The following is a 26,413-nucleotide window of genomic DNA, read 5'->3' as shown; positions in this document are numbered from 1 at the left end:
ACGTGACGTATTGGCAACAATGACTACCAATCACTCTCCTTGAAGAAGGACAGTTTTGCTTAAAGGGGATCACTGCAAGCTTCCTTCGCCTCAGATTCAAACATTTAATAATCTGCTTGTTCAAAGCGCAGTTGAACGTAAAATATTCATAAAAGCTTTATCGCCTATTGACAAATCAACTTCCACGATTTACGTGAATGCTTTTTTGCATGATCGAAGTTCCGTCTTTGATTTTAGTGGTGGACATGGTTATGCCCTTTTATTGAAGTTTAAAACAATCGGTTAATAACCAGCTCTCTGTTTCGCATGTTTAAATTATAGCTTAACTGCAAGTAAGATCTATACGATTTTGGCCACCCATGAATTAAACACCATTTCTAATGGTTTTGCGTTATTTTTTTTTAATTCTTCATTATTTCTCAAAAACTGAGAAAGATCTCGTCTCACCAACACAACCGGAACGTCAGATTTGATCAGATAGCGATGCTACTGTCTTGTGACTATAGCCAAAAGGGGCGAAAGGGGGAGAGTTTGGAGATGCCAGCGTCTCGATAAGACCGCCTAAAGCGATGATGGTGATGACGATTTGTTTTTTTAATGCTGGTGGTTGTAGCTATTATAAGTCCCATGTGGCAGGTGGGAGAGCTTTTGCCAGGTTTGATGCCTTGATTTGGCAAATGGGGTTTCGAAAATGCGATCGCGTGTCCTTTGTGGGTAAAAGAAATGAATTGTTCATAAATATGTCAAGTTGTGATTTTCGTCCACCACATAATGTGGTGAAAATTTAAATATCTAATTGGTTAATTTAAAGTTTAAATGATTTAAGTTTTAGTGTCAAAGAGAGTTACCTTCACGACCATCAATTTAAATAATGCAGAACTAGTGATTTTTGTAGTGCTGATGGGCAGGATTCATCCCTATTCCCATCCTTTTTCTAAAAATGTCAGTCTCAAAATTTTTTTGGGATTTTAATCCTTAATTAAGTTAGTGTTATGGTCCTTCGCCGGACGATGGGTTCAAAGGCAAACGCTGCATTTTATTTAAAATTTTATGCGAAAATAATCGCAGACTAGGAGTAAAACTTTAAGATATCAAAGCGACACAAATGGATCGGCTTTACCTACACCACTCTGCAGCTTTCATCCCTTTCTCAAATACCATTTAAGAAGTTGATTTCATGGTTTACTGAGTAGTTTGATTTAAGACTTTTATGTGATTATCTGGCATTATAAGGGTGGCGTGAATCTGGTAGTCCAATAAACGACTTGGTTTATATTCTTCTGTGGATAAACAACTGATAGGCGCTCTTTAAGTGACGGATTGATACCGGAAACGCCAGTCTCGGCCTAAGTTGCTTACTGCTGCGATTTGATTTGTGTCTTTTTGTAGAATTTTAGGAATATTTGGTCCTTTAATGGTGTATCCGGATATTCATCAAATGTCAATTTCATTAATAAATCGCGCAACTGATTTAGTATATTGTAAACCTAAATCAGTAATTACTAAGAAAAGGATCTCTTTAAAATTCTACCCTAGAATGCTGAAAAGACATTTTACATTGACTCATTGGTAAAAGAGCCAGAAAATCGTTTTTTACTTCTATAACCTCTTGAGCCTTCTTAGCCTCAGGCCGGAAAACTATTTTGATGGTTGAGTCACAAAAATGGTTAATCCTTACCGGTATTTTGGTTATCAAATGGAATGATAAGCAATGTGTTGATGTATAATTAAATAGTTGGTATTTTACACAATGCAAACTAAACAGAAACGAGCAAAGCCGTTGTACGCCTTTTCAAAGTTAGTGATAACCGATAGCAAATTCCGGCGCAATTACGCTTAATTTCTGTCTCAAGAAATGGATCTCACTCTCCCCACATAAAAGGATTTTTAGTACCAGTGACCATTTGAGACAGGAACGCGGCGCTTTGCCGCATAGGAAAATTAGCCACCCGAGCAAAGTTTGCCTGGAGTCGGTGTTTGTGCGGGGGGCGTCCCTTCTAATTTGTAGCTTTGGCGTCTGTATTTTTTGGGCCAAGTCATTACGAAAAGCAAGCATTTTTCATCCTGCCTACGGGGAACTATTCCAAATTCCGTGCAGTGCCACGGCAGTCTGCTAATTAATCACAAGTGCACGCGCATTTTAACGAGACTTTAAAAGCACCAAACAGTGAATTTTGTGTGGAAAATTTCTAAGGAGACTTCCCTTTCATCAGTCTGCCCACCTTCTAAAGGGCAACTTCTCAACATTAAGATTTTGAGAATGAAAAGGTTGTTGTCGACCTTTTTAACCAAAGTAAGATGTTAATTGAATTTAATTTTTTTAACTTTCTGTTGTATTTGCTTCATTGCTACGTTTTGTAATCAATCATTTGTACTGCCACTGTGGTAGTGCTATTTTTCATTACAAAATTTGACTTAGAGTCGTTAGCTGCAGTTTTCTTTCTCTGCAAAGTCTGTTCGCGTGCATGCCAATCATTTATCAGCAAAGTATATAAAAAGATATTTTATTGTAGAAATTTCTTTAAATTTGCCATCTCCTCCACACGGATATGAATGGTCAAATTAGAGCTGATTTCATGATGTTCACACTTAAAACCACAAAATGACGCGGGTAACTTGTCACTTTAACAATTAAAAACTGATAGTACAACCCAAAACTTCTTAAATTACTTTACATTTAAATGTAAAAATTTTAGGTGTCCCTTATTTATGATAAGTATTTGGTTAATGTTGAATTCATCATTATATTTTTATTTTATTTTATTTCGTTAATCCGATCTATAACCTACTTTACGAGCGATCAATGTGGCGTTGCTTTCCTCCAAAGATGTTCAGGTAGCCTGATGCACCGTACTTTTAATTAGGAAGCATTGTCTCCTGTGTATCGGGGTGTCAATACACTTTTAGGCGAATCGATGTGGCCTCGGTGTCAAATTTAGTCATTTAGTCGAGGTATAAAGAAGAACAACTAAAATGTCACTCTTATTAAGTTGTATACTAATGGATGTGTAGTCTTCTAACTTATCGATACAATTCCGTGAAATGCTTTATGTAATGGTTTTTGAGAACATTTATTTAAACAGTCTCATCTACTGTATTTTATTTGCCCTCTAAGATACCAATATTTGGTCACAATTCAAACAGTAGTTTTGTAAAATTAAAACACAAAGATATGAGAATTCCAATGGCGATTAATTGAGTTTCCATGAAAGCTTCGTATCACATTTGTGTGATAGTTTGCATATTGGTGGAAGGGATTTTATGAGACTAATGATAATTGCCAAATTATTACCGCGATAAAAAGCGCGGTTCGGGAATCAGTAACAATAAAGTCTAGCACCAACGCTAAACGCGGTACAGCCTGCTGTGTCATTCTTTACAGTGTTATCATTAAGAGTGCCGCAGTTTAAGTGTCCGATGTGTGCGTTTATATTCAGTTTGTTTATAAGATGTTACCCACTTTTACCTCGGTGTCTTAAAACTAAACAAGAGAAGAAATCTTCTTCAAATATTTATTCATTCACACAACTAACGCTGCGATCCACACTCTCGGTCTTTCCCAACTACACACGGACCTGTGAATTCCTAATTGTTACACCATGCATGGGACTCTCTCTGCAAAAGTCTATTAAATGGTCAACCCCGATCTTTCCTTGTACCCTTTATCGCCCCACCCCTCTCAGCTGCCTCTTCTTTTCTGTGTGATCATGTAGTTGTCTTATGTTATTGCCAAAAGTTGGCCATAATCATCATTAAAGGAATGCGGATGGTCAAAAATGGGGGCGAAAATGAGACAGGATTCTCCTCCTTATCCCTTCATTTCTTTCCATCTACCCCTCCTTTCTATCTCCCTTTTCATATCGCTCTCCCCCTTTCCCATTTCCCGCTCTCAAGTGTGGTATAAGATCACGCCGTTCTATGCCTGACTGACTAGTTTTGATTATTCTTCGGAAAACCAAGGTTCGATTTGCTCGCACACGCCCACTTACATCGATTTGCGTGTAGAAAATAGTTGTCGGGCCTATGTGTTGTTTGTTCGCCAGAATATCGCCAATCCATTCTGAATATCTTTGTTTACAGTCCGCCATATACAAGCACACAGAAAGTGCGCATAATCTTCCAGAGATGAAGTGGTATGTCTTAAAGGTAGTAGATACGGCTAAGTAGTAGTGGGTTTTATAGAGATATCAAGCATTAGGATCGCGAGCTTCAAGACAGCTTCAATACAAAAGCATAACAACCATTTCCCAGCGAGTTAGACAGCGAAGTGAAAACATGCTGGTGATCCTTCAAGATTATTGTTATCTGTTAACTCGTGGCTCATCAATATACGCATGAGTAGCAGCTTGCATGAATTTTGCAGCCGATACACGTATGGACAAGCTTTTTCAATATTCTCATAAGACTGGACTGAATTCTCCTGACAGGTTAATTTTAATCCAATTATTAATGAGTGACATTTGATCTTCATAATCGAGAATAAGAATTTTCCTTGTCTGACAGGATGCAGCGACTACCCCTTAGTGGTTATCGCTTGAATCAAAGTTTTAACAGCATTTCTGGGTGGTGCATTTTGCTACGGTATACGACTCCTTTAAACGTCATGCATTAAATTTGACAAGGGGCCAGCACAAACGTTTTTAGGATCAAATTCGAGTCAGTTTGACGCTTTATGATACAAGATTAAGTTGAAAATAAGAGCACAAAGGTAAAGATCACCATACTGACATACTGAGGCAAATCAAAAGCTGAGTTCAGTTCCTAAATTACTACAAATTATATAACCCATCGACCCTCACAAGTAAAAGTTTCATGAAGCTTCTTAATCTTATGATAATTTCTTACCGATACACAAGATCTAGAAATAAATTCACTAAAGATGCTAAAACCGTCACGAGACTTAATTTAAATTCAGTCGATGCAAAGCATTCTGAGTACTAAAAAATTAGCATTCTCTTACATCTAGGTGTAAATCTGTCGTGTGTTTGAACTCAAACTTCATGGTCAAGTAAATTAGATCTTTTTTTAGGATTTTGTGGGATATATTTTCTTTGCTTTAGGCATTATTCCAGAAAGTGACTAGTAAATCTATATCCAGTAAAAGTCGTTTTACTGTTTTATGAGTGCACTTTTACTGTTTGGTTTCATCCTGATATTCTAAGGTAAGATTTAACTATTATCTAATTCTATTCATGAATTTGAAATATTTCATTTGTTTGCAATAGCTCAAAATTTTCAATGCAGTTGTTGTATGAGAGGCAAATCTAATCAGACTTAAAATGCTTGTTTTTCCAACTGGACTTCTTTCCCCTTTCACTGCGTCTCTTTTCATCAGCCCCTATGCATTCACTTTCAGTTGTGTCTGTGGGTACGTGCGCTCTGGAAAATGTCACTAGAAGCTGGTAAACAACTTTTGAGGTCCACTCCACCAAGTGGTGCCAACCTTTCAGGACTTGTTTACCCACCTCACCACCGTGGTCCTACGTTTCCGCTTTGAAAAGATCACTGGTGGGCCAACAGTGCTCAGTGCATTTCCGTTTTTCCTCCCACTGTGTGCCTGTATGAAGTGAGGTGGTTTGGCGAACATGCTTCTTCTGCAACACAATTTCCTGTTTTAGAAAATGAGTGAGTAAAAACTGGTTGAAGATCTTCACGCTTTGTCTTCAGTAAGTGTAGTGTGCAGAAGTAACTTCTCCAAAAAAAATTGTAATTTTTGGTGAAAAACCGAGAATGTCCCCTGCAAGATATCGGAATGGTGCAGAAGCGTATTCAGGCAGATGGTTGAGACGCACTGAAATGTGAACAAGGTGAGGGGATGATGAAAAGATGTCTGTTGCAACCAGATTACACACACCACTTAATTGCTCTTCTTTTGAAGAATTTTCCTAAAAAAGCAACTAACATATGCATTACACTATCTGCAGAGAGTCTATCACTCTTAAGCTGCTCAAAACTAGCAAATTCATTCAGTGCGATTCAGTAGGTTGTAATTGCGGAACTGTTAGGACCGATATAGTGGACCACTGGCTTATAGCCTCGACTGAGAATCAATGTATTACGGTTTATAATTCGTGGGTGCTTTCTTTTACAAGCACCAACTACGTAGTGATGACAGAAGCAGAAGAGTAACTACTGTGAGTGCTGAGGATGTTGCTCAGACGAAGAGCAGAACTTTAAAATTTTGTTATTACACTGTCTTATCACTACAGTTTAGTATCACAGCTTTCGGTTCTTGTCTCTTCTGTTAACAGTCGATCGGCTTCCCTGTGCAATCAGTACAAATTTGAATTTCGATTCACATATGTCGTAGTAATACCAAAAAAAGACTCAGAAATCTTCATGGATAACAAGTTGCCAAAAACTATTATTAGCAAGTGAATATTTCACAAATCCCAAATATCTGTTGCAAAATATCGGACTGTCCCACATTAGCAACGCCTTATTCAGTGGTAAGTTGATCCAAAGGCACTCATTTGTTTATTTGTTTGTATTTCCTACCTTCTTTCTTAACTGACTGACTGCCTTTATTTTTTCTTAGTTTATAAGTCAAAACACGTTACCCTGTGTGCTGTTCACTGTGGCGCCGTATAAGTTATATTCTGTCCATGTCTTGTTGGTGTAAACGCACTGCCTCTTGTTTATTTAGCTTCGCATTATACTGTTTACACTACATCCGCCAGCATCACTTACAGGGGGTGGGGAGAGGGGCTCTGACTCATGCTGTACTGCGGCTTTGTGCCTGTTTATAGTAAATTTTAAAACAAATGTTTTGAAGGGCTTGCCTAAATGGCTGAAAATATTTGGATGTGATTTTATCTCATGCTTCATTCGAAATATTAAACGTGTTTAATTTACTCAAAAAGGACGAGTTTTTCGATCGTTTCTTTTGCTAGTCACCATCAGATATTTCATGTCAATAAGGTAAAGCAGTTTAGAGGAAAGCACCAACCATAACCCCAGCTCTTATCGTGTACTATGCTTGTCGTAATGTACTTTATTTATGTTTTGGAGAAGAAAATTCAACTTCAATGGACCATCAGGAGAAGTGTTGTTATCTTGTTTTGGCAAATTTTTTGATAGATATATTTAAATCGTTACAAAACATAACCTGAATTTGAATTTAACCCGCTTTGGAAAGTTCTCCATTACCTGCTTGAATATCCTTTTGTCACTGGGAAAGGACATACCGTATCAATAGAGAGTATTAAATTAGTCTAATGAGATATTGGCATTCTGTCAAAGTGTTTGAGGTTTCTTAAGCATATGTTAACATATATGCTGTCGGAGTCGCACATACTCCCTCTTGTCAACTTGTGATAGCTGATAGCACCAAATCACGTCCCAGGCGCGTTGTTTGAGTTCAGAGCAATAAAGTCGGGCTTAAAATGTTCCGATTTCTAACTTTCCAATGTAGCAAATATGTTCTATGAAAAATTATGGCAGTCAGCATGATACTAATAAAACTGCTGAACTTTGGTGATCGGCTTTCCTTCAAGATACATAACTAACTTTGTTTTGCCTGTAAACAACAAGAACCATTTTTGTCCATTAAACATACATACATTTTCTCACCAATCTCATGCTTTTTGCACTTTTTATATTTACTTCAGTCTCAACAAATCTTGTGACGGTAAGATAGTGACTGAACATTCCTATATTTCCTGTTTTTTTTTTCGGTACATTTCATTCACATGCTTAGCTTCCGTTTTAATTTTAAATAAACATTAAATTTTAATCAAAAATGTTGCCGTGATTTTGTTTAACAAGTGATTTTTATCCATTTTTTTACGTCATTTTAAATATACAAATTTTGGTCACAGTGCACTTTGGCCTTATTCATAGTTGCATCCTAGACCTTCCAGTCTTGACTGAAAAAGGAATGCAACCATTGTAAACGGCGTTTTGTGTACCTATTCAAAAGTTTTCATCTCATCTAAAGTACTCTTCGTTCTGTACCAGAGGAAATTAATTTTGCACTCAATAATCATCTAGAGCACTCTTAACTCCTCACTTTTTGATAAATTTTGAGAATGTTTACCCTTGTTCCTAAAGATAATCTCAACATCTCCGGGTCATTACAACATGTTTCATTTCCTTACTTTGCCTCTTTTTCTACTTCTGGTTTGAGAATAACTTCGCAGTTATCCCAAACCGAATCAAGATCATTGTTTCACTCTTCATTACCTACATACACAATGTGAAGTTGTTTTAATGCGCAAGTATCCACCGTCCATTGACTAGGAAAAGGGGAACACCAACAGCGTAAAGGGACCTCAGCGAATTGTGTGAGATGTTATCACCTTTATTATAATCATAAATCATCCCACTGAAGACATGACTCAGCTTAGCCAGTTCTGCATCTGCGAGATGGTCCCTTTAATTTAACACACGTGTAGACATACTAGTCCCATTGGACGATCGTATATCGCAGTGGTTCAATCATCCTCACAAAAATTCAGAAACTCAAATGTTTGTTTCTGGGCCCCTAGTCACAACAATCAAAACCCAAATTGTACGAAACATACGTCAAATATTTTTGCATTTGTTGTCGACTAATACGTCAATTAGTTTGTTTATCGCCTGGATACCTTGAAGTGGCGCCTGAATGCATATATTTCAGCGCAGTTTGTATACTTGGTAGTTTAGTGGGGGAGAGTGGTTCTTAGACCGACACGAAAGCCCTGACTGCCAAATGAGTCGGTGGATCAAGCGGGATCAAAAGTACTGCATACTGCGTGTGAGTTAATGGTTTAGATAGCTGACGATAAATGTGTGTAAATTGTGATAAGTAGATAGTGCTTGGAGTGATGGCAGGTTATCAAAAATAAATGATACCTATGATCTTCGTGACATCAATTGCTTTGGCAAATGATGTGATTTAAAGTCAGTGCATTCATTTTAACTTGCTTGAATCCTCGTTAAGTAAATATGTCTGTTGTTAAAAGCTTGATAAGAACTATTAACCCGCCGTCAGCAGTTAAGGAAATCAAGATTACATATTCAAGCAAAAATAAGTGGCATACTTCGCTAAAGTTCAAACCATTTTTCGTTAAACTCGTCTTTGAAGCCGTCATAAAGCACGGAAATTGTTTTATTGTAAAAATTAAACACTGATAGATAAGTGATTTTAAAGTTGACATGGACAGAACTACTTAAAATCCTTTGGGAAGTCGAATTGTGGGAAATAAAACATCTGTGGCAGTGCAGGTAGTCGTATAGATAAATAGCTTCTCCTCTTACTTTGAGTGTTTTATCTTTGGCGGTCTCAGTGATAGCTCTTCTACACAGACCATTATAAATCTACTAAGTGGATTTAAATCAGGGATGCGACGGAACGAAGGCCATGCCGCGATTTTTCACCAAAGTGGAAAGGCTTTCGGATGTAAATTTTTATTAGTTCGCTTTAATTCGAAAACGCTTAGGACTAGATGTTTGCATATGAGCAAACCTATTTGCAATGCAGTATCGTATACTCAAGTCCCACTTTTATTCCTTCTTTGCATCACGCAGCCATTTACATGATTTTCAGAAAATTATCTTAGTTTCTGCAAACGTTTTACACACAAGGCATCAAGCCTGGTGCTTAAACTTATTGTTTTGGAAGTCGCAGCATTAACAAACATATAGAGAGGTTGGGAACCTATTAGTGAAGCTTAATAATATTAGAGTAGAAACTTAATCGTAGGAGTTAAATAAAACTCGATTAAAAGGCTTATCAGTTTGTTACAAAACTTCACTAATTTCTCACTGCCGCTGTAAAAACATCATTTAAATTGCCTTTGTTTTGTTAATGCAACGTAAATTTGCTGAAGGATTCAAGGAATATTAATGCTTCAGTAAATAACTAGTATGCTTTCATAGTTCGAACAAAAATACCTTAATGTAATGAGTCCTGTAAAATCAAATTAAATGGGCAGCAGTCAGGATAGTCATTAGTCAATTTCAAAAAGGATGCTCTGTCAAGAAATAAGATCCCTTCATTTGGTACTCCCCTTTTCTCTTATAAACTAACGCACAGGCATCACCATAATTTATGAGCGCTACGTCTTTCCCCTTACGCTGGAAACTTCTACACACTTTGGCGTTCCATGTATACAGTATCATCTTTCTGCTTCACACTTGTTTGTCATGCTGTAAATTAGCGTGATTGCCCTGGAACCACATCGTACTTAGTACCGAATTCCCTAAACATGCTAGGTGGAATGAGACCAGAAATCTCCTTCTTGGAAAAATACTAAGTGGCATAACCAGCTGCGGTGAACCATTCAGGATTCCAACCCTTTTCTTGTTGTAATGTTAGGCAATTTTTGGATAGAAATAAAAAATTAATGAATTACCCAAGTATGCCGAGAATTACTACGCCTTTGAGAATCGTTAAAATTATAAGCTTGATGACTTGACTATTCATGATAAAAAATAAAATAGGTTCATGCAATTTTCTTTAAAAATTAAACAAGATCTGAAAGCTCCTCTCAACATGTCATTCGATTACACAACCAACATCACAATCCGCATTCTGGAGCCTTTTCCAACTACACACAGACCTCATGCTAATCCCCATTTATACTCCTGTTACGAGGTTCTGTCTGTGGAAGTCAGCGGAACGACCAGCCCTGACCACATCCTTTTCGCATTGCCTCTCCTTCAACTTCCCATTTTCCATTTGTGAACGTGTGGTTGTCTGGTGTTATTACCAAATAAAAGTGAATGCTTTTGGAGGAATGCGGAGAATAAGAACAAAGATTAAACAGAAATGTTCTTTCCCCTCCCCTTTTATCTTTTTACACCTTTCTCCGTCCCATCTCCTACCCTAAAGGGTGAAATGACATCCCATCATCCATCGTCTGAATGACTAGTTCTAAGAGTTAATCACAAGAACCAAGGTTTACTTCACATATCCCCACTTCCATCGACTAGGGTGTAGAGGATAGATGTCAATGTAATTGTTGTTTGGCCTTCAGTAAGTTGATTACTCATCGTGGACATCTCTATTCCTGTGACAGTTAATCACCACCATCATCACCACACACGCGCATACATATACATAGATACAAAACAACCATAGTCTTTTCCAGTTTGAGATGAAGTGCTGTGTCGTCTAGTTGATCGGTATGAGGTTATTAGTAGGGCATTGGATCATCTTAAGGGGATAACTGATCCACTTCACGAAAGTAGGCCAAAAACTCACTCAGTCAGTCCGTCAGTTGGCTTTTCAATCGGTCGGTCATCAAATACTGCAAAATGCATGCCATCTTTTAATTGAGTGACGTAAAGGATGTAAAAACAAGCCAGTGGTCTGTGAATCTAGCTGATAGTCGAAGGATGTGTAAGCGAGTTCCTTTAACTCTCACATGAGACGTGAGAAGTGACAAGTAAAAATTGAAATAAAGTACAGATTGTGACATAAAACTCCTCGTGTAGTTCCTTCTGTTATTCATCAATGGATTGACATTCTTCAAGGGCATATTAGGGTGGCACACTTTGCTACCGTTTACCACACCTCAAGATATTCTGCAATGCTTTAGTCGGGAACTCAGCTCCCGCTACTTCGGAGTGGAATCCAACATCAGTCATGTTTCAATCGCTGCTTGAAGATAGCAAGTGGGCCCAAAAGAAACGAATTACAGGAGAGAAAACAGTAACAGGTGCCGCGCTGATAAACTGACGCACAGCTATCCATTATAACATTTGCATATAAAGAGTGACAGGCACTGTACAAGTCATAGCAAGTTATCGCAACTCATTGTAGCTATCTGTACCAAAATCCTCTCGAACTTTATTGAACGCTTTGTAGTTGCCCATTGTTTGGTTACTGACAGATGATGTATTCTTTATCAATCAGACCACTTTAAGATGTATTTTAATGGCTAGAAATAAGCACAAGTCTATTATTTCTGTTTTGCAATATAATCTGCACTTCACATGATAGAAAAAAAATTCTTTACATTTCATGTAGCAGGCGCTGAATCTGGACCTATACATGTCCGATCGTAAAGGGCTTCCCATAGTAGTCCTCCCCTTATGTGACCAGCTGTCACACTAATTAACCACCCTCATCAAAACCGACTATCTCTGTGTTCATGCGGAGACGACAAGTCGTGTTGGCCATCGCAACAGAATTCAGAAATTGGATCTCAAGCCGATTCACCCCATGACCTTGTTCAACGTTTGGACTATAGATTTGAGCAAACATCGAGGGAAGCATTTTTAAACCACTTATTGCTGTGGATACGTGATGTAGTTAAAATGAATGTGACTAATTTTTAACAGATTCATAATCATATCTAATGGAATGAAAAAAATACCCTGCTAGAGAAGCAGTACCTTTTCTCGACTTACTTTCTACCTATGGTTCTAAAAGCATAAGGTGAGCAGAAACTATGCGAATTTGTATGCTGATTTACTACAGCTTGCTTTGACCAACTACATATTTTTATTATAAAGTTGTTTAATTTTAGTACTCAGATATCAAGTGCACCTTCCTAAGAGTGCATGGCCGCATCAATTTATTTTCAACTGTCCCATCGACTTCGTCACCTCGGACCGGGATAAGTTACTTAACCCTTATAATATTACAATAGCACTGGTAGCAATGTCCCATGCTTTGATTAATTGAGTTTATTGAAGTAAACTAAAAGTCAAATTATTTTTGATGGCACAGTAATTTTGTAAAATTGGTATGTTTCATAAGCTATAAATTTGTAATTGAGAGAAGATAGAGATGGTTAAGAACTCTATAAGTGTTTTACCGCAGTTTAGAGGAAAGCTTTACTTTGCAATATTTCCTATATTTTCCTGTGAGGTCATCGTCTGCTATTCCAAAGAGCTCTTCTCCTTGCATTATAAGTTTAATAGCATTATACACCTCGGCAACACCTTTGTAAACTACTTTGTTAGGAAACATTTCTTACCAAGGCAAAACAAAAGTTCCATTTTTGTCTTCCATCTTTACATGCAGAAAATCAAGGCATGCATTCCCCTCACATCTTTTTAAAACAGAACATTTTTACCCGCATTCTTGAGACCTTATCGCTGAAGCAGTACCTTGCTGTATCCTGCTCTATTTTGAAGCGTATGGACCGCGCTATATTGTAATTAGAGGGTAGGAAATTAGAAATATCTCAGACCAGAATCAAAGGAAACTTCTTGTTGATACCAATAATTTTGTAACAAAATTTTCGTAAAAATGACTCTGTAAAGATTGAGACTCAGAATGCACTAAAAATGTGATTGGAATGTGTAAAGGCTCTACCAAAATAAAATCCTGCACAAGGGTGGGTAACTAACAGCTTTTTATTTTGCGAATACAACTCAAAGAAAGGCTGATCTTTCACAAATCTTACCATTTAGACAGCATTTTTTTCACATGTTTTCAGTTGAACAGTAAAATAAACCTCACATTGTACTATTGTCGGTTTTAAAACATGCAGACCGCTATTAATTTGATTTTTTCATTTTTTTCCACAACCCAAAGTGATGTTAAAGTAACTTAATTGTATCTACGAATTTCTAGAAATATTGATTTTGAGTCTGGGTAAGGGCCACACAAGCTTCAGAATGTTTACCAAGCAATTATTTTAAGTCCCACTATATGGTACAATCTTACCTTATAAATTGTTTTGTGAGGATCACGAAAATATCCAGAAACGTTTCTCTGCTTACTCAGGTCGAACGAAAAGCACTTAGAGTAGAGAGGTTAGATGAGACAACTGTTTACCAAAAAGCGAGACTGCTTTCTATCGCCAGAACCGCTCATAGATGCCATCGAGATCATATAATTTATAGTGGAGGAAAATTATTCCACATTTTTGCTCTCAAATCGAAAGATATAGGCAGTATTCTCGCGACTAACTGCACTGGGTACACTTTTATTCAACTCAAGATTGGAAAGTAGAAATACATGTTTTTAGGTGTTAAATTCATGCTCTTATCTTGTATCCAGTTAGTGGAGAGTAAAACTATATATTCTGCACAAATTTAACTTTTTTAATTACCTTTATTTTTGACGTTTGAGAATTTAATCAACGATTTGATTTGTCTGCATAGCTATAAATCCTTATAGTGATACCGACTGAGTTAACTACTTAATGCAAAATATCAATAAGGCGTGGAATCTTCCAATTATACTTATAAATTGTCCTTTTAGCTCTAAACCTTGTCACATCATTTAAATTCCTGTAGTAGAGGCTGATGGCTATATTCTTGCATAGGTATACCTGGCTCAATCTTTTAAAATAGTAATATAAATTGCTATTTTAAAGTATTTGACAACGCTTGTGGATGAAAAAATATTTTTTTTTTGCTGTTTGAGCAATTAGTCAAAGTGCACGATGCAGATAAGATCCAAAACAGCGCAAACAGTCTATAAGGCTATCCCCTAATCGATAGCATTTTCGGGCGAAAAAAAACACTAGTCAATCGTGAAGGCTTTTTTGACATAAGAAAGGCCTCGTAGTATAGGGTGTGTCTCCCAAAGCAAAGGCTTGGTACTCACGGGTATTGGTATCTAACCGAATAAATGGTAACCCATTAACGAACAGCTTCTTTGTGTGACTTGGATAGCGCCATCTGTCGATTCTGAGTCAGTTGCTAAAAGTGCTTGGATTCGGTCTATTTTTTCAACAACTTACGCCGCTGTACATGTTCAAGAAACTAAAAATCCTCGTTTATGTGTAGTTATTAGATAAATTTCCTTTAAATTTTCCAAAATAGAGTAGTTTGACTCCTAACTAGCAATGTAGTCATCTATTCAAAACATTTTTACATTTATGCGTTAAATATTGCATTATTTATCAAGAGGCACCTTAGGTTAGCAGATGCCTATGGGATTGGATACGGGGACGTCTCTGAGCGTGAAAAGGCTCCAATCAAAATTTGTAAGTATTTAACCTCTTTAAGAGCGGAAAGTATAAGTCTGAACTGTAAGAGCATATTGTAATGGTTCCATCGTTTTTGAACCAATTTCAGAAATTCATTTGACTGATGATGAAATTGTAGGAGAGTGTAATTTCTGCAATTTTTCAAGCCTACGGTGAAACTTAGAAATTGTGTAATTTTTTATGAGTTTGCCAAAGAACATGAGCTGTTAAAATTAATAACTCACCTCACATAAAAGTATCTAGTGGCAGTAACGTAAAGATCCACTTAGGCTAATAAGAAATCTGCACAATTTTTAGTATAGCATTCTGCAGTGGGTTGTTATAACTTGTAAAGACCTTCAAGAGGCATGCGTTTATTTATGTGCATACATTTTAATGCACTGGCAGCCATGCGTCAGTCTGTTGCAATGGTGCTTCCCATCTCTTGTACACTCTTTTATCCCAATCCTATTCTTCTTCTTCCATGTTCAACTCACACTCATTTCATCAAGTGCCGAATAAATTATGATGAGAAGATGGCGGAGATCTAATTTGCCCGATTAGAGAACCACCTGAACTCGGTTACGAAGCTGCAGGAGCTGGCTTCTCGTCAACTTCGATGCAGAATGATTGGCAAAATGCGGCGTGTTGTATCAGGCCGTACCACACAAAAGTAGCTTAAATGGCAGATGCTGGTGGTGGATCACCAATGATTTGATAATAGATGCTGCAACACATTAGGCCGTAAATTACTAAATAAGGAGTTATGAGCCACTATTTACACTTTGATTTAATATTGACTTGCCAAGGGCATTCAGACATTTTTCACTTAAATGGCGCAAAAACTCGTTAACACACTCATTGGCTTTCTGCAGTTTACAGAATTCGGTGATCAAGCGTGTGGCATATAGCATGAATTCAAAGACAACACAAATTTTAAAAGGTCATCAGCTTTTCTTTACCTACCCAATTCATTCTTTGAATAGGTGGCTTACAGTTTACATTGTTTGGTGATTGATGGATCGACCGATTGAATGGATTGATGAGTGGGCGACTGACCTAACAACACTCAATCCGAAATAAATTTTATGAATTGGTATTGCAACTTCATGAATCTGGCTGGTTATTTTCGGAGGATGATCTGCTACCCTACCACTCATCCCATATTAATCACCTACAAGACACGGCACTTCACCCTCAGCGTGTAGGAGAATATGCTTACTTTTATGCGTGTACATGTGTTGTGATGGTGGTGATGGTGACAAACTTTCGTTAGAGCTGTCCGCGATGAGTAAGCGACTTAACGAAGGCCAAACAGCAATTATGCCCTACATTTATCTTCTGCACTCACATCTATGGTATCGGGTGTGTCAAAAACAAAACTGGCCATCCCGAAAACAACCAAAACTGTTCAGACAATGGGTTGACGAAATTTAACACCATTCTGTGGTGAAGTTAGGCAAGAGGAGGAAAATCCTTTCATCCTCATTTTCAGTCTCCGCATTCTTCTGATGATAATGTTTCTGCGATAGGAGATTATCATCTATACTTGGTACTTCAACCAGACATCCACATGGTCACACGTGAAATAGAAGAGACTGTTAAGAGGAGTGGGGAGTGAAGAAAATGTGGAACACTACTAGTTGTCGCTCTGACTTTTACAGCTAGATCCTCATATCAAAGGTGATATCACAGACAGCCTGTATCTGGGATAGACTAAAGACTGCAGATTATGATATTGGTTTTTATGGACAAATGAGATATCAAAAGAAGCTTTTCTGCCAGAAATTATCTGGGTGCTTTATGTATCCTATACCACTACCGATTTTTCGGTCTTTACCAGAATCTTGAAGGTCTTTAAATTTGTGTGTGCAACAGCATTACCATCCTGCACAATTCCGGTTTAAAGATTTCAATTATAGTTATTTTCAGAATTGTATTCATAAAAGTTAACCCAATTTTAGCAACCGCTTGATGACAACTTTCAATGGTTTTTCTTTTCTTCTATGTATATATATATATATATATATATATGAGTCAGAGGCGCATGACACTTTAAAGGCATGTCAGGCATCCAGATAGACTTTCATTATAATTACTTAGATATAAATCATAATGAGCATGGAGAAGTTGGTTGAATTACACTACCCAAACACAGATATATTCACTTCAAATGCTGTAATTTTCGTTTTCGATAATTTCACTTCCCAAATATTTTTCGTCACAGTAGTATGATTTTGAAACCCAATTGTACATTCACATTGGAATTTCTTTAAGCACACGCCTTACAAGACCTTTGGTGTAGGGCGCCGTCTATATCTCCCACTTCAAAGTCCAATTCATTCAAGGCGCGTCGTTAATCTTGTTTGTTCGCAGGGGCCACACAACTCATTCACCACCGTACGCCCTTGCATCAACACATTTGGTGTGTATGGACTTGAACGCATTCACCCACCTACAAATGGACGTACACACGCACATAGCGTAGCCAGTCGGATAATTAACGACTACTTTCTGTCAGCCCACCTCGCTGCTACCGCCGCCATACATACACACCGTCGATAAAACGAAAGTTTTGATTAATGCCAGCCAGGCCTAATGCCAACCAATGCCTCAACACCTAGAAAGATCCCACGGTCTCCAAGGCAGTGGGCCAGATTAGTAGCAATGCGATTGATACGCCGATAAGTTTAAAATTTGGATTTAGCATAAAATATTTGGTTTTACTGGCATATTTTCACTTTAAGGAGAATCTGCATATGTTGACCAGGAGCAAAAGAATGGACTTTTTAGGTGCAAATTAAGTGCCTCTCATATCCTTCAAAAAGCCCTTTCGATGTCGAGAGTACGCCGTGGCTGGCTGATGATAGGTTTAAGAAATGGGATGGATAGCTAAATTTGCAGTTTTGATTCCTGCATTTTGAGTGGTACCATTTGTGAGAGTCATTGATGTCTTGCAAGATAAGTGACTAGTTTTACTGTCGAATGTCCTCGGCTACTTGATTAAAAATCCCCCATGGTTTAATTAGACTATGCTGAAATAAAGGAAGCATTAAACACATAATATAAGTTTTTTGGTTTTCAATGAGCAACGGATTTCAGGTTAGGTCTTGATTATTTATTTAATCACTGCGAAGAGCATTTACCGGTTTTTGATAAGACCTAGTTTTTATTACTGAACCAGTACACTTGGTTTCTTACATTTTGCTTTTAAGTCACAATAAAAGATACAAAAGAACTTCTCTTATTTTTTTGCTCGTTAGGAACCACTCATTTACCCTGAAAGATAGTAACGGCCTTGTATTAATCTTTATTGCATTACCCTTTCATTTTAAGTGCTCCAATGTTGTTAACTGTGGTGTGTTTTGTCCCAAAGACTTTGAGACATAAGTTATGGTAAATGCTTATTAAATGTGTGCGGTAGGACTGGGAGACTTGTAACGTAGGTAGCATTAAGAGAGCTGAAAATCATCGAGCTGAGGGTCACCTAGTGAAAAATTTAAACTGTCTTTGTAGTATTATGCATGGCTGAAACGAATACCGTTCTGCCGCATACTGGTAAGCATATCGCAACATGATGCAGCAAACCTCACTCAGTTTAAGATTACCCCTTAGTCCCTGTTCAGGCCTTTTGCATAGTTTATTTTTGAAGTCAGGATCACGAATAATTTGTAACTAAGAAACAATGCTGAATTATCTGATGCTTTACTATTCCGTCAGTTTCCATTAATGGGTATGGGCTGACCTGTTCCACACGGAATCGACCTAACTTTTTCCATGACAGGCGTGAGCCTCACCTCGGGAGCTTTACTATCTGCAGGGTCAAAACCCCACTTGTCAGGAGTGTTTTGGTATTGGGAACATATCAGAAATCATAATACACGTGCACATGGTTGTGGGTGAATCATTTACGAAAGCTGAGGCGATTAAAGGTTATTTTAGAATTCATTTCCTGATAGTACGCTCCACCTGGCCCTCTCACTTTAGCTCTTTCTGGTGCTCGGTGTATGACTTAGACTCTAAATCACTAGTAAACTGTATGTTTGATATAATATATAGTGCCATTCGTATCCCCTTTCGCGTGTTTGTTCCTGTGCTGCTTGCTGCACTAATGTTGAAAATAATTCATTGGCGTGCTTTGACACGCTTTGTTTTGAGACAATGAATACTTACCTGGCGCCTGTGAAAAACATCGCATGTAAGTGCGACTAAATAGTCATTATTCGAATCGCTTCCTGAACTCATTCACTACCAGAGCCGCAAATTCGTGGCTTGTGTTTTTTAATTGTTTATGGTAAACAGTTACGTCAAATTAGGTCCTAAGCGGATTTTAGATAATAAAACAGGTAGAGAATGTTCGGCGCTTAAGAAGAATTACAGATTTGCATAAAATATCGGAACAGTAATGGCTAATTTTCCTCGTACCCTAAAAATCATTTGAAGATAGATTTTTCGAAGTTAAGTGAGTGTGAATATAAAAAGAACTTGCCCTTAAATGGCACAATAAAGTAGTGCCTGTTGATCGGATTTAGTTAAACACAAAAGATAAACTTCAGCCGCAGAAATTTTCGTAGTTGCCTTTTGGCGTCGACTACCGAAAGGTTATTAGTGATCAGAAATATGCTCTATCAGCCAGTTAAGAAGTCAGTTAGTCCTTTAATCAGCGGTAAAATTTATTATGAAGGCAGGAATGTGTTCCATAGCAAGCGTATTTCGTATGGCAGAAGATTAGAGACAGTTAATGACAGGTATGACTTAAACTAGCCTCATATAGCTAATATTCCCCACCCCGTCCTCTCTACCACTGCGTTCCCATTTCAGTGCTACACAGTCGTCAATCCGGGTTACGTTCAGTTTCTTCGTTAGTCTCCGTGGCTTAAGCTACCCACAGCATGTTCTTTCTGTTTGGTATGAAGCATCGACTTTGAAATGTTGTTCTTTTGGATCGGATTCTCTTACCAGTGTCACCAAAGTGACTCTCCAAGTCTCTCTTAAGTCCCAAATAAGGCATGCCAGGATAAAGATAAGTTTCATCATTCACGTACAGGAGGGCTAAGCAGCTGCTAGGATCGGGGGAGGGGTGTTAAGGTGCCACGTTGGAAACGGAAGGCGTGGCGACTATAGGTTCTGTGTAATCAAGTATTTTATTAAAAACGACTATTTTTACTACAAATCCATTGAATTCTAAAGAATTAAATTGTCTTTAATGCAATGAGTTTTAAAAATGAATTTTGCTGTGATCTATTCTTTCTAGTTTGTCCCAATCCTCTATTAATGATTTAGCGATCACGGGTGCCACCATTTTGTAGTATTTCCAATAGTGTGTTGGCTTTACTTTAGAACGTTCAGTCAAAAAATTTTACAAAATTCATCACTTCTGCCTCGTTGACATGCATTACACTGAAGAAAATTGGTCAAATAAACATTTAACACTAATTACACTTGAACAATCAGTCTTAATAAATCCTTCCTGGTTGTAAATTTCTTCTTTTTTCCAACTATTCATAAACTACCTAAATAGCAACATACACTTGCAGTTGCGCATCGTTTTCAAATGCACAAAGCCACTTCTCACACCTGAACAAACACTAATCGGGTCATGCATCGGTAGCAAACTAGTTTTTTCAGGCTCACACTGGAGACATGAACTGTTGTTGTGCTACCGTCACTGCTGCTGCAACTGATGGTACTGCATTCAGTGATGTTATTGCTATAGTAATTTCCAAAAAAGAAAACTTTTCGCTTTTTGTTTAGTTTTTAGCTCTACCAGTGCATTTGCGTGCTGTCTATTGTTTTTTAACCATTGAATATGCCATCTGCCATCTCTCATTTATCTAAAGATCGCAGAATAACTTAGAAAAATCATTTTGCTAAGGAATTTCTATATTTTAAACCAGAATAATCATTTCCTTCATAGCTGCAAATTATTCTTAAAAGCATGTCCCTTGAGGCGTTTTTTTGACAAGTTGGCTCGACGAAGCGATGCCTTGGACAGGTTTGAAGGATTGTAATCCGAAGGAAATGGCACAAGTTTGAATTACTTTTGGCACTAAAATGATTTTCTTTAAGGACTTACTGATGATTAATGTGTTTGTTATTTTCTTCTTCAACAATTTATGGGCAAATGACAACTTGGATTGTTTCAGAGTAACATCCAATTCTCTAGCCCTACCAACTAAAATAAAACATTTTTTTTATAAAATCCTAACTTCGTATTTTTATCTAAAAATAAAAAAGAATAGTGGACATTGAATGTAAAATATATGCAAATTGAGAACAATATTCTAACCCAAAGAAAATAAATCCATTTATGTCTCGCGCAGTAGTATTCATGCCTTTGCACAAACAGTTTCAAAAAATGAGTTAAAGTCATCATTAGTCTCGACTACTACGTCACGATGGTTTTGTGAACGGCCACACACATTCGCTATTATTCCCTTCACGTGTTGGTTATAAAGTTTTGATGGCATGTGTCAACAAGCTTTTACTATTGTAGACCTGCTTATTTGTAGCTCTGTAGATCAGTTTCAGTCGGTTTCTAGTCAGCCTCATGAATCTAACCTCTCCATTTTCTTATCTTGATAAGTAGATAACCTGTTATACCAAGTAGTTTCATGGATAGACCGATTGGATAAAGCACAATAAATAGATTTTGAATATTTATAATCTGCTCAGCAACTGAAATGCCTAAACACATTTGTGACAGTTACTACCTTATTGGGACAGTAAAGAATTTGAACTGTTTTAATATCCTCGGAAGTTCCGAGAGCGAATGTTAAATATAGTAGCTTAAGGATCTAAATGACAGCTGGGGAGTGAAATGTTTGGGGCACCACAACCATTAATATTTTTAATCATCCATTCCTCCATATCACAGGCTGTATGTGAAGAAGCGGCCTTTTTAAACCCTAAGCATAACTTTCAATTTATAACCGGACAGCTACCTGCAATGTCTATTTGTAGACAATGGTAAAGAACATGCGAGAAAGACCATAAATTAGAACTACCACTAGTCACATCATAATTTCTAAAGGGAGCACATGAGAGTCTAGTGATTTATCAGTTGAACTCTTTAATGGTGAACATTAATGTGTTCTAAGGCCCATGGTTGTCCTTATTTGTAACCCTTTCAACTACGCTTTAGACAGATAATCCAAAGTGCTCAAATCAGGAGAGTAAAATAGGTATATGTTAGGGGTCGTACCGGATGTTTAAAGTAAAATGGAGTCTTGTTAAAGCACGTAAGACCTATTTTAAGTAATTCCCTCAAACAGGGCTTAAAAGATGTGGCCTATATTTGGACGGAGACCATGGTATCAATTATAATACCGTGGAACGTTGCTTTAATCGGTAATTTTTCTCAGTGGTTGGTCACAAATTTTGTTGGTGATATCGCGAACTCACGATATAATTTATTCATCCTATTATCCGATATGTAACACTCGAAGGCCTCGGTAACAGAAGGTGACTTTACGTGTAGTCTATTCACAATGGGCCTCCCTCTTTATGAGTTATAACCTTACGAACTAGCGATAGAACAGTAGCACATTAGTAAACAAAGACAGATGCGTGCCATCGTCCCCCATTGTTAACACTTGGTTCTGTTATCAGGCCCCTGTACTACCCGCTCTTCATGTTCGTATCTGCAATTACGGGGCCTTTGGAACCAAAAAAGTGTGGTAACCTTCATTATTAAATATCACGCGGCTTTAGCGACTTATTTACACCAGTTGGTAGAAATTTAGGTCAGGCAGGGATTAAGTTCAATGCCGAAGCAACAGTTTTTCACCTAAAGTTGGGGTATGATGCCGCTAAATACAAAAACAGACCTCATCTGAATCTACGAAAAGCTTTTTTCCACTCAGCCCTCTCATTTCCCTCCAATCTGCAGTGCAGTCCATTGAGCACAAATGGTGGACAAATTTTTAAACTTTATGAATTTATTTATAGAGGCCGTAATCTCTTAGTGATTATAATACATTCAGTTGTCGTGGGAACGAATGCTAATTTTATTCGATGTAGTGTATGAGGCGAGCTGTCTACAGTAATCACTTTCCTATGATTACTTGCCAAAGTCTAGATTTGCAACTGAAAAACATTTTATTAAGATCAGATTAAAGTTTGGTAATTTAGATGTTAACAAGGCAGATGCATTTGGTCTTGTTGGATCAATAGCCTTGAAGTTCCATTCCGTCTTAACTGAGGTACTGATAAGGAACAAATTTTCGTTAGTGAAAGTCCATTACACTTAGCGCTTAGAGCTGCTTGTGAGTTTAAGACGCTTCCAATGCACACAACGATTTGCGTGACGCGTATCTTAGAGTTTGAGTTCCGAGTTTGGAGACGCAGCCAATCCCACTTTAATACCTCTGAGAATTCTCATTCATCCACCTCCTCATTTAATAATATAAGTAATGTGTAAAAGTCCATGAGCATCCCTACTACACTGCTCGACGGCGGGCACCGTCTACCGCCATGACCCTTTCATACTGTAGCCAGAAAGTAAGTCTACTATGTCTGCGTTGGGGCGGTGTAATGCAAAAGGCACTTAAACATAATTTGATAGGCTATTAATAACATCTATTCTATCACATATCGAAAAAGAAGTGGGAATGGTAGCGAAGGCTTCCAAGGGAGGGAAATCGGCTAACAAATGAAGGACGTTTTCCTTAGTTTACAAAGACGTAGCAAGCAACCAAAACAAGGTTTAAGGAATCCATTTCCTGCTTGTAGTTAAAAAATACTAACTTGGCGGAGTAACTTACACAGCAAGCCGCCGAACTAGCTTTATCTTCGAAACAATATTAATATGTTCACTTACAAATGGACCGAGCTCAATATACGTCCAGATACTCGGTTTGTTTCGAATTGTCTAATTGATGGATACTCCACTTACTACTGTCCTAGTCTCATCTTCGTTAAATGAGCAAATTAAATAAATTCTTTCTGTTCACTCAAAAAAGAACTTCCCACCTAAAATAAGCATTATATATTCACCATTCACAAACCAGATAACCCATTTGTCGACGATTTTTGTTCTCCGATGGACTATCTAGTGCCTGCTTGTGATGACATAAAAGCATTTCCAGAGTCATTAAATGTAAAATAGAGATCTGTGAATGTAGAATAAGATACTTAGATCTGCACTCACATGTCTAAATACCAATCTAAAGCGCTGATGATGTACATTTGCATCAACCAAAAATTCAACTACTGAAGATACTCGCCAGAATCATCGGATACTAAACTTATAATATCAAAGGCTCGGATATGTTTGAATAAACAAAGATACTGACCGCAAGTTCCAAATTTTCGCAGCCCCCTCTTTCTTAAGGCGCTGCGCACATGACATTATTTATCCGATCCTCGAAACTCACAGCAATATGATTTTCGTGAAAGCCCTCTGGGATGCACGCAGTAGTCTTTATTTTCTCGACATTAATTGACTCTGAAAAGTGAATGCGATGTGAAAATTCTTGGTGAAGCATACAATAAAAATTGTGCACTCACACAAACAGATATACTGGTCTTGCATTTCAAAGAATCACACAATTGTTTCACTGACTCAAATAGCATTGCACAAGAAAAAATATAATAAAAGGGTGTTTTGTGATTTCTATCACCCAGCAAATTTGCAAGGTACAAGGAAGCGAAGAATGCCGAGAAAACAGTTCCACAACAGTTGTTCGTTTGCTACTAGGAAGAGAAATGTTGCAGTGAGAATATCTTTCAAGTTTATAAAAAATCATTGTATTTACAAACATTTCTCATATTTATTAGCCATAACATTCGTTGAGTTTTAGAGTCCCGAAATTTTCCAGTAAAGCAGGCTTGATTATGAAATGCGTGAACGGGAAGGAACCCTATTGCGTAAGGCAATGTGAACAAAAGATCACCTTTCGCATTTACATGAGGCATTATTAAAGAATTTAAATTCATTGAGGCTCAAATTTTCTTTTAATATGTTACGTTGAAGTTACTTCAAAGCGACTAAGAGTGTCGTGTTGCACGTCTATTTCAATTCCTAAAAGGACGAGATGGAAATGCCTCAGCTCGTTTCTGGTTTAAGGTCCATTAGAATATTTTATATAAACCCCGGGAATCCCTAAAGCTTAACCTGCAAGGTGAGTATACTATGATTATTATTTTGGTCTGTGAGATTTCACAGCTTCTGGTAAAGGTGCGTTACGGCTGGCCTGGTAGATTAGATCGAAAATGATCATCATCAATTCGATTCATTTTGTTCACTAGCAATAAAATTACATGTTTTGTGGGAAGTTGATTTATGCCCAAATCAAAAGCTTGGGCAAGTGCCTAGATGCGCACATTTTAGGGACAGCTCTTGTAAAATCTATTTCAAGCGCTTTCCTTTAAACCCTTGAATAGATCACCAAGCAGTTTATGATTACCTAGCCAATCTATGTTGTTTTATGGAAGGTAAGTTGGTTATTAAGAAAGTTGAGTTGGGAAAGTTAACAACTGCATACGCTTAATGAACAGAGAAAATATTTTTGGTCCAAGCTAAGAAGAAACAAAATCAGATTAAGTTTGTCTCCTTTTCCCTATATTAACAAAAGATTATTTCGTGTCAGACAACGGTACAACAGCTGCATGTTATCCGCGTTGTAAAACCGCAACCATAGGCTACATGATTCCCACTTTCATGTTGCAAAAACCAGAGGCCTCGGTGCGTTATAAGCGAAACGTGTTCCATATCATCCAGTGTTAAATGCCATTGGTATGGTGAATTGTTCATGGGAAATAAACACTCGATCGGTAATCCTGACAACTCCTAACCATGTGGATTCTCTTGTCTTCCCGTAAAGAAATATTCCCGACAGTTTTTAGGACCTTTTTACCGAAGTTGAACGTGGCCTTAAGCGAAAGATAAGGTTGATAAGCGGTTTACACGATTGCTAGCATAGCCTGCTGCAATGGTTTGCTTCTACTAATGGAAATATGGAATGCATGCTCTTACTTACATGCATCCATTATAAAGCATAGATACGAGTCAAGCTATCGATATGTAGTCTTCATCTCATGTAATCTTTACCATACCACTCTTCTTCTCCTTTTCCCACTTTCTAACTCGCATTTCATCAAACGTTAGTTAAATCAAGATGCAAAGTTAATGTGATTCCACCCTTTCGATTGACAAACCACCCGAATCCAGTTTTTAAGGTAAAGGAGCTGGTTTCCCGTCAACTTCGATGTAGACTGCTTCCAGTTGATGCGCTTTACCGTAGCAGGACGCATCACACAACAGCTACCTAAAGAGGTGACGACGGTGATGAATCAATGTTGATTTGTTGATGCATACTGTAACAGGTTAAGCAGTGAATGATCAAATGAGGAGTTGAGTCGCTATTTACACTCTAATTCACCTCTGACTTGACAAGAGCACCCATTCATGTCTCAAGGGAATGTTGAAATTACTCGTTCACGCACGCATTGTCTGACTACAAAATTCACAGAATTAGGTGATCAAGTGGGTGACACATAGCTTGACTTAGGAGACAACAAAAACCTTGAAAGAGTGCCAATACGCTTTCACG

At 37.7% G+C, this 26,413-nt stretch overlaps 1 protein-coding gene across 1 annotated transcript; it reads right to left on the bottom strand. All coding sequences in view use genetic code 11, as the record gives it.

The window, feature by feature from the left end:
- Window positions 1-16,291: 16,291 nt before the first annotated feature.
- EGR_04305 (hypothetical protein) lies at window positions 16,292-17,408 on the bottom strand (the record flags this gene model as incomplete). The annotated part of the gene is made up of 2 exons (XM_024493554.1): window positions 16,292-16,381; window positions 17,385-17,408. 2 exons carry the CDS (start codon window positions 17,406-17,408, stop codon window positions 16,292-16,294), a joined length of 114 nt encoding a protein of 37 aa, XP_024352062.1.
- Window positions 17,409-26,413: the final 9,005 nt, after the last annotated feature.

Source organism: Echinococcus granulosus (assembly GCF_000524195.1).
Source record: "Echinococcus granulosus chromosome Unknown EG_S00026, whole genome shotgun sequence".
Classification (NCBI taxonomy): domain Eukaryota; kingdom Metazoa; phylum Platyhelminthes; class Cestoda; order Cyclophyllidea; family Taeniidae; genus Echinococcus; species Echinococcus granulosus.
The sequence above is the reverse complement of the archived record's forward strand: the minus strand, read 5'-3'. Positions and strand labels throughout refer to the sequence as shown.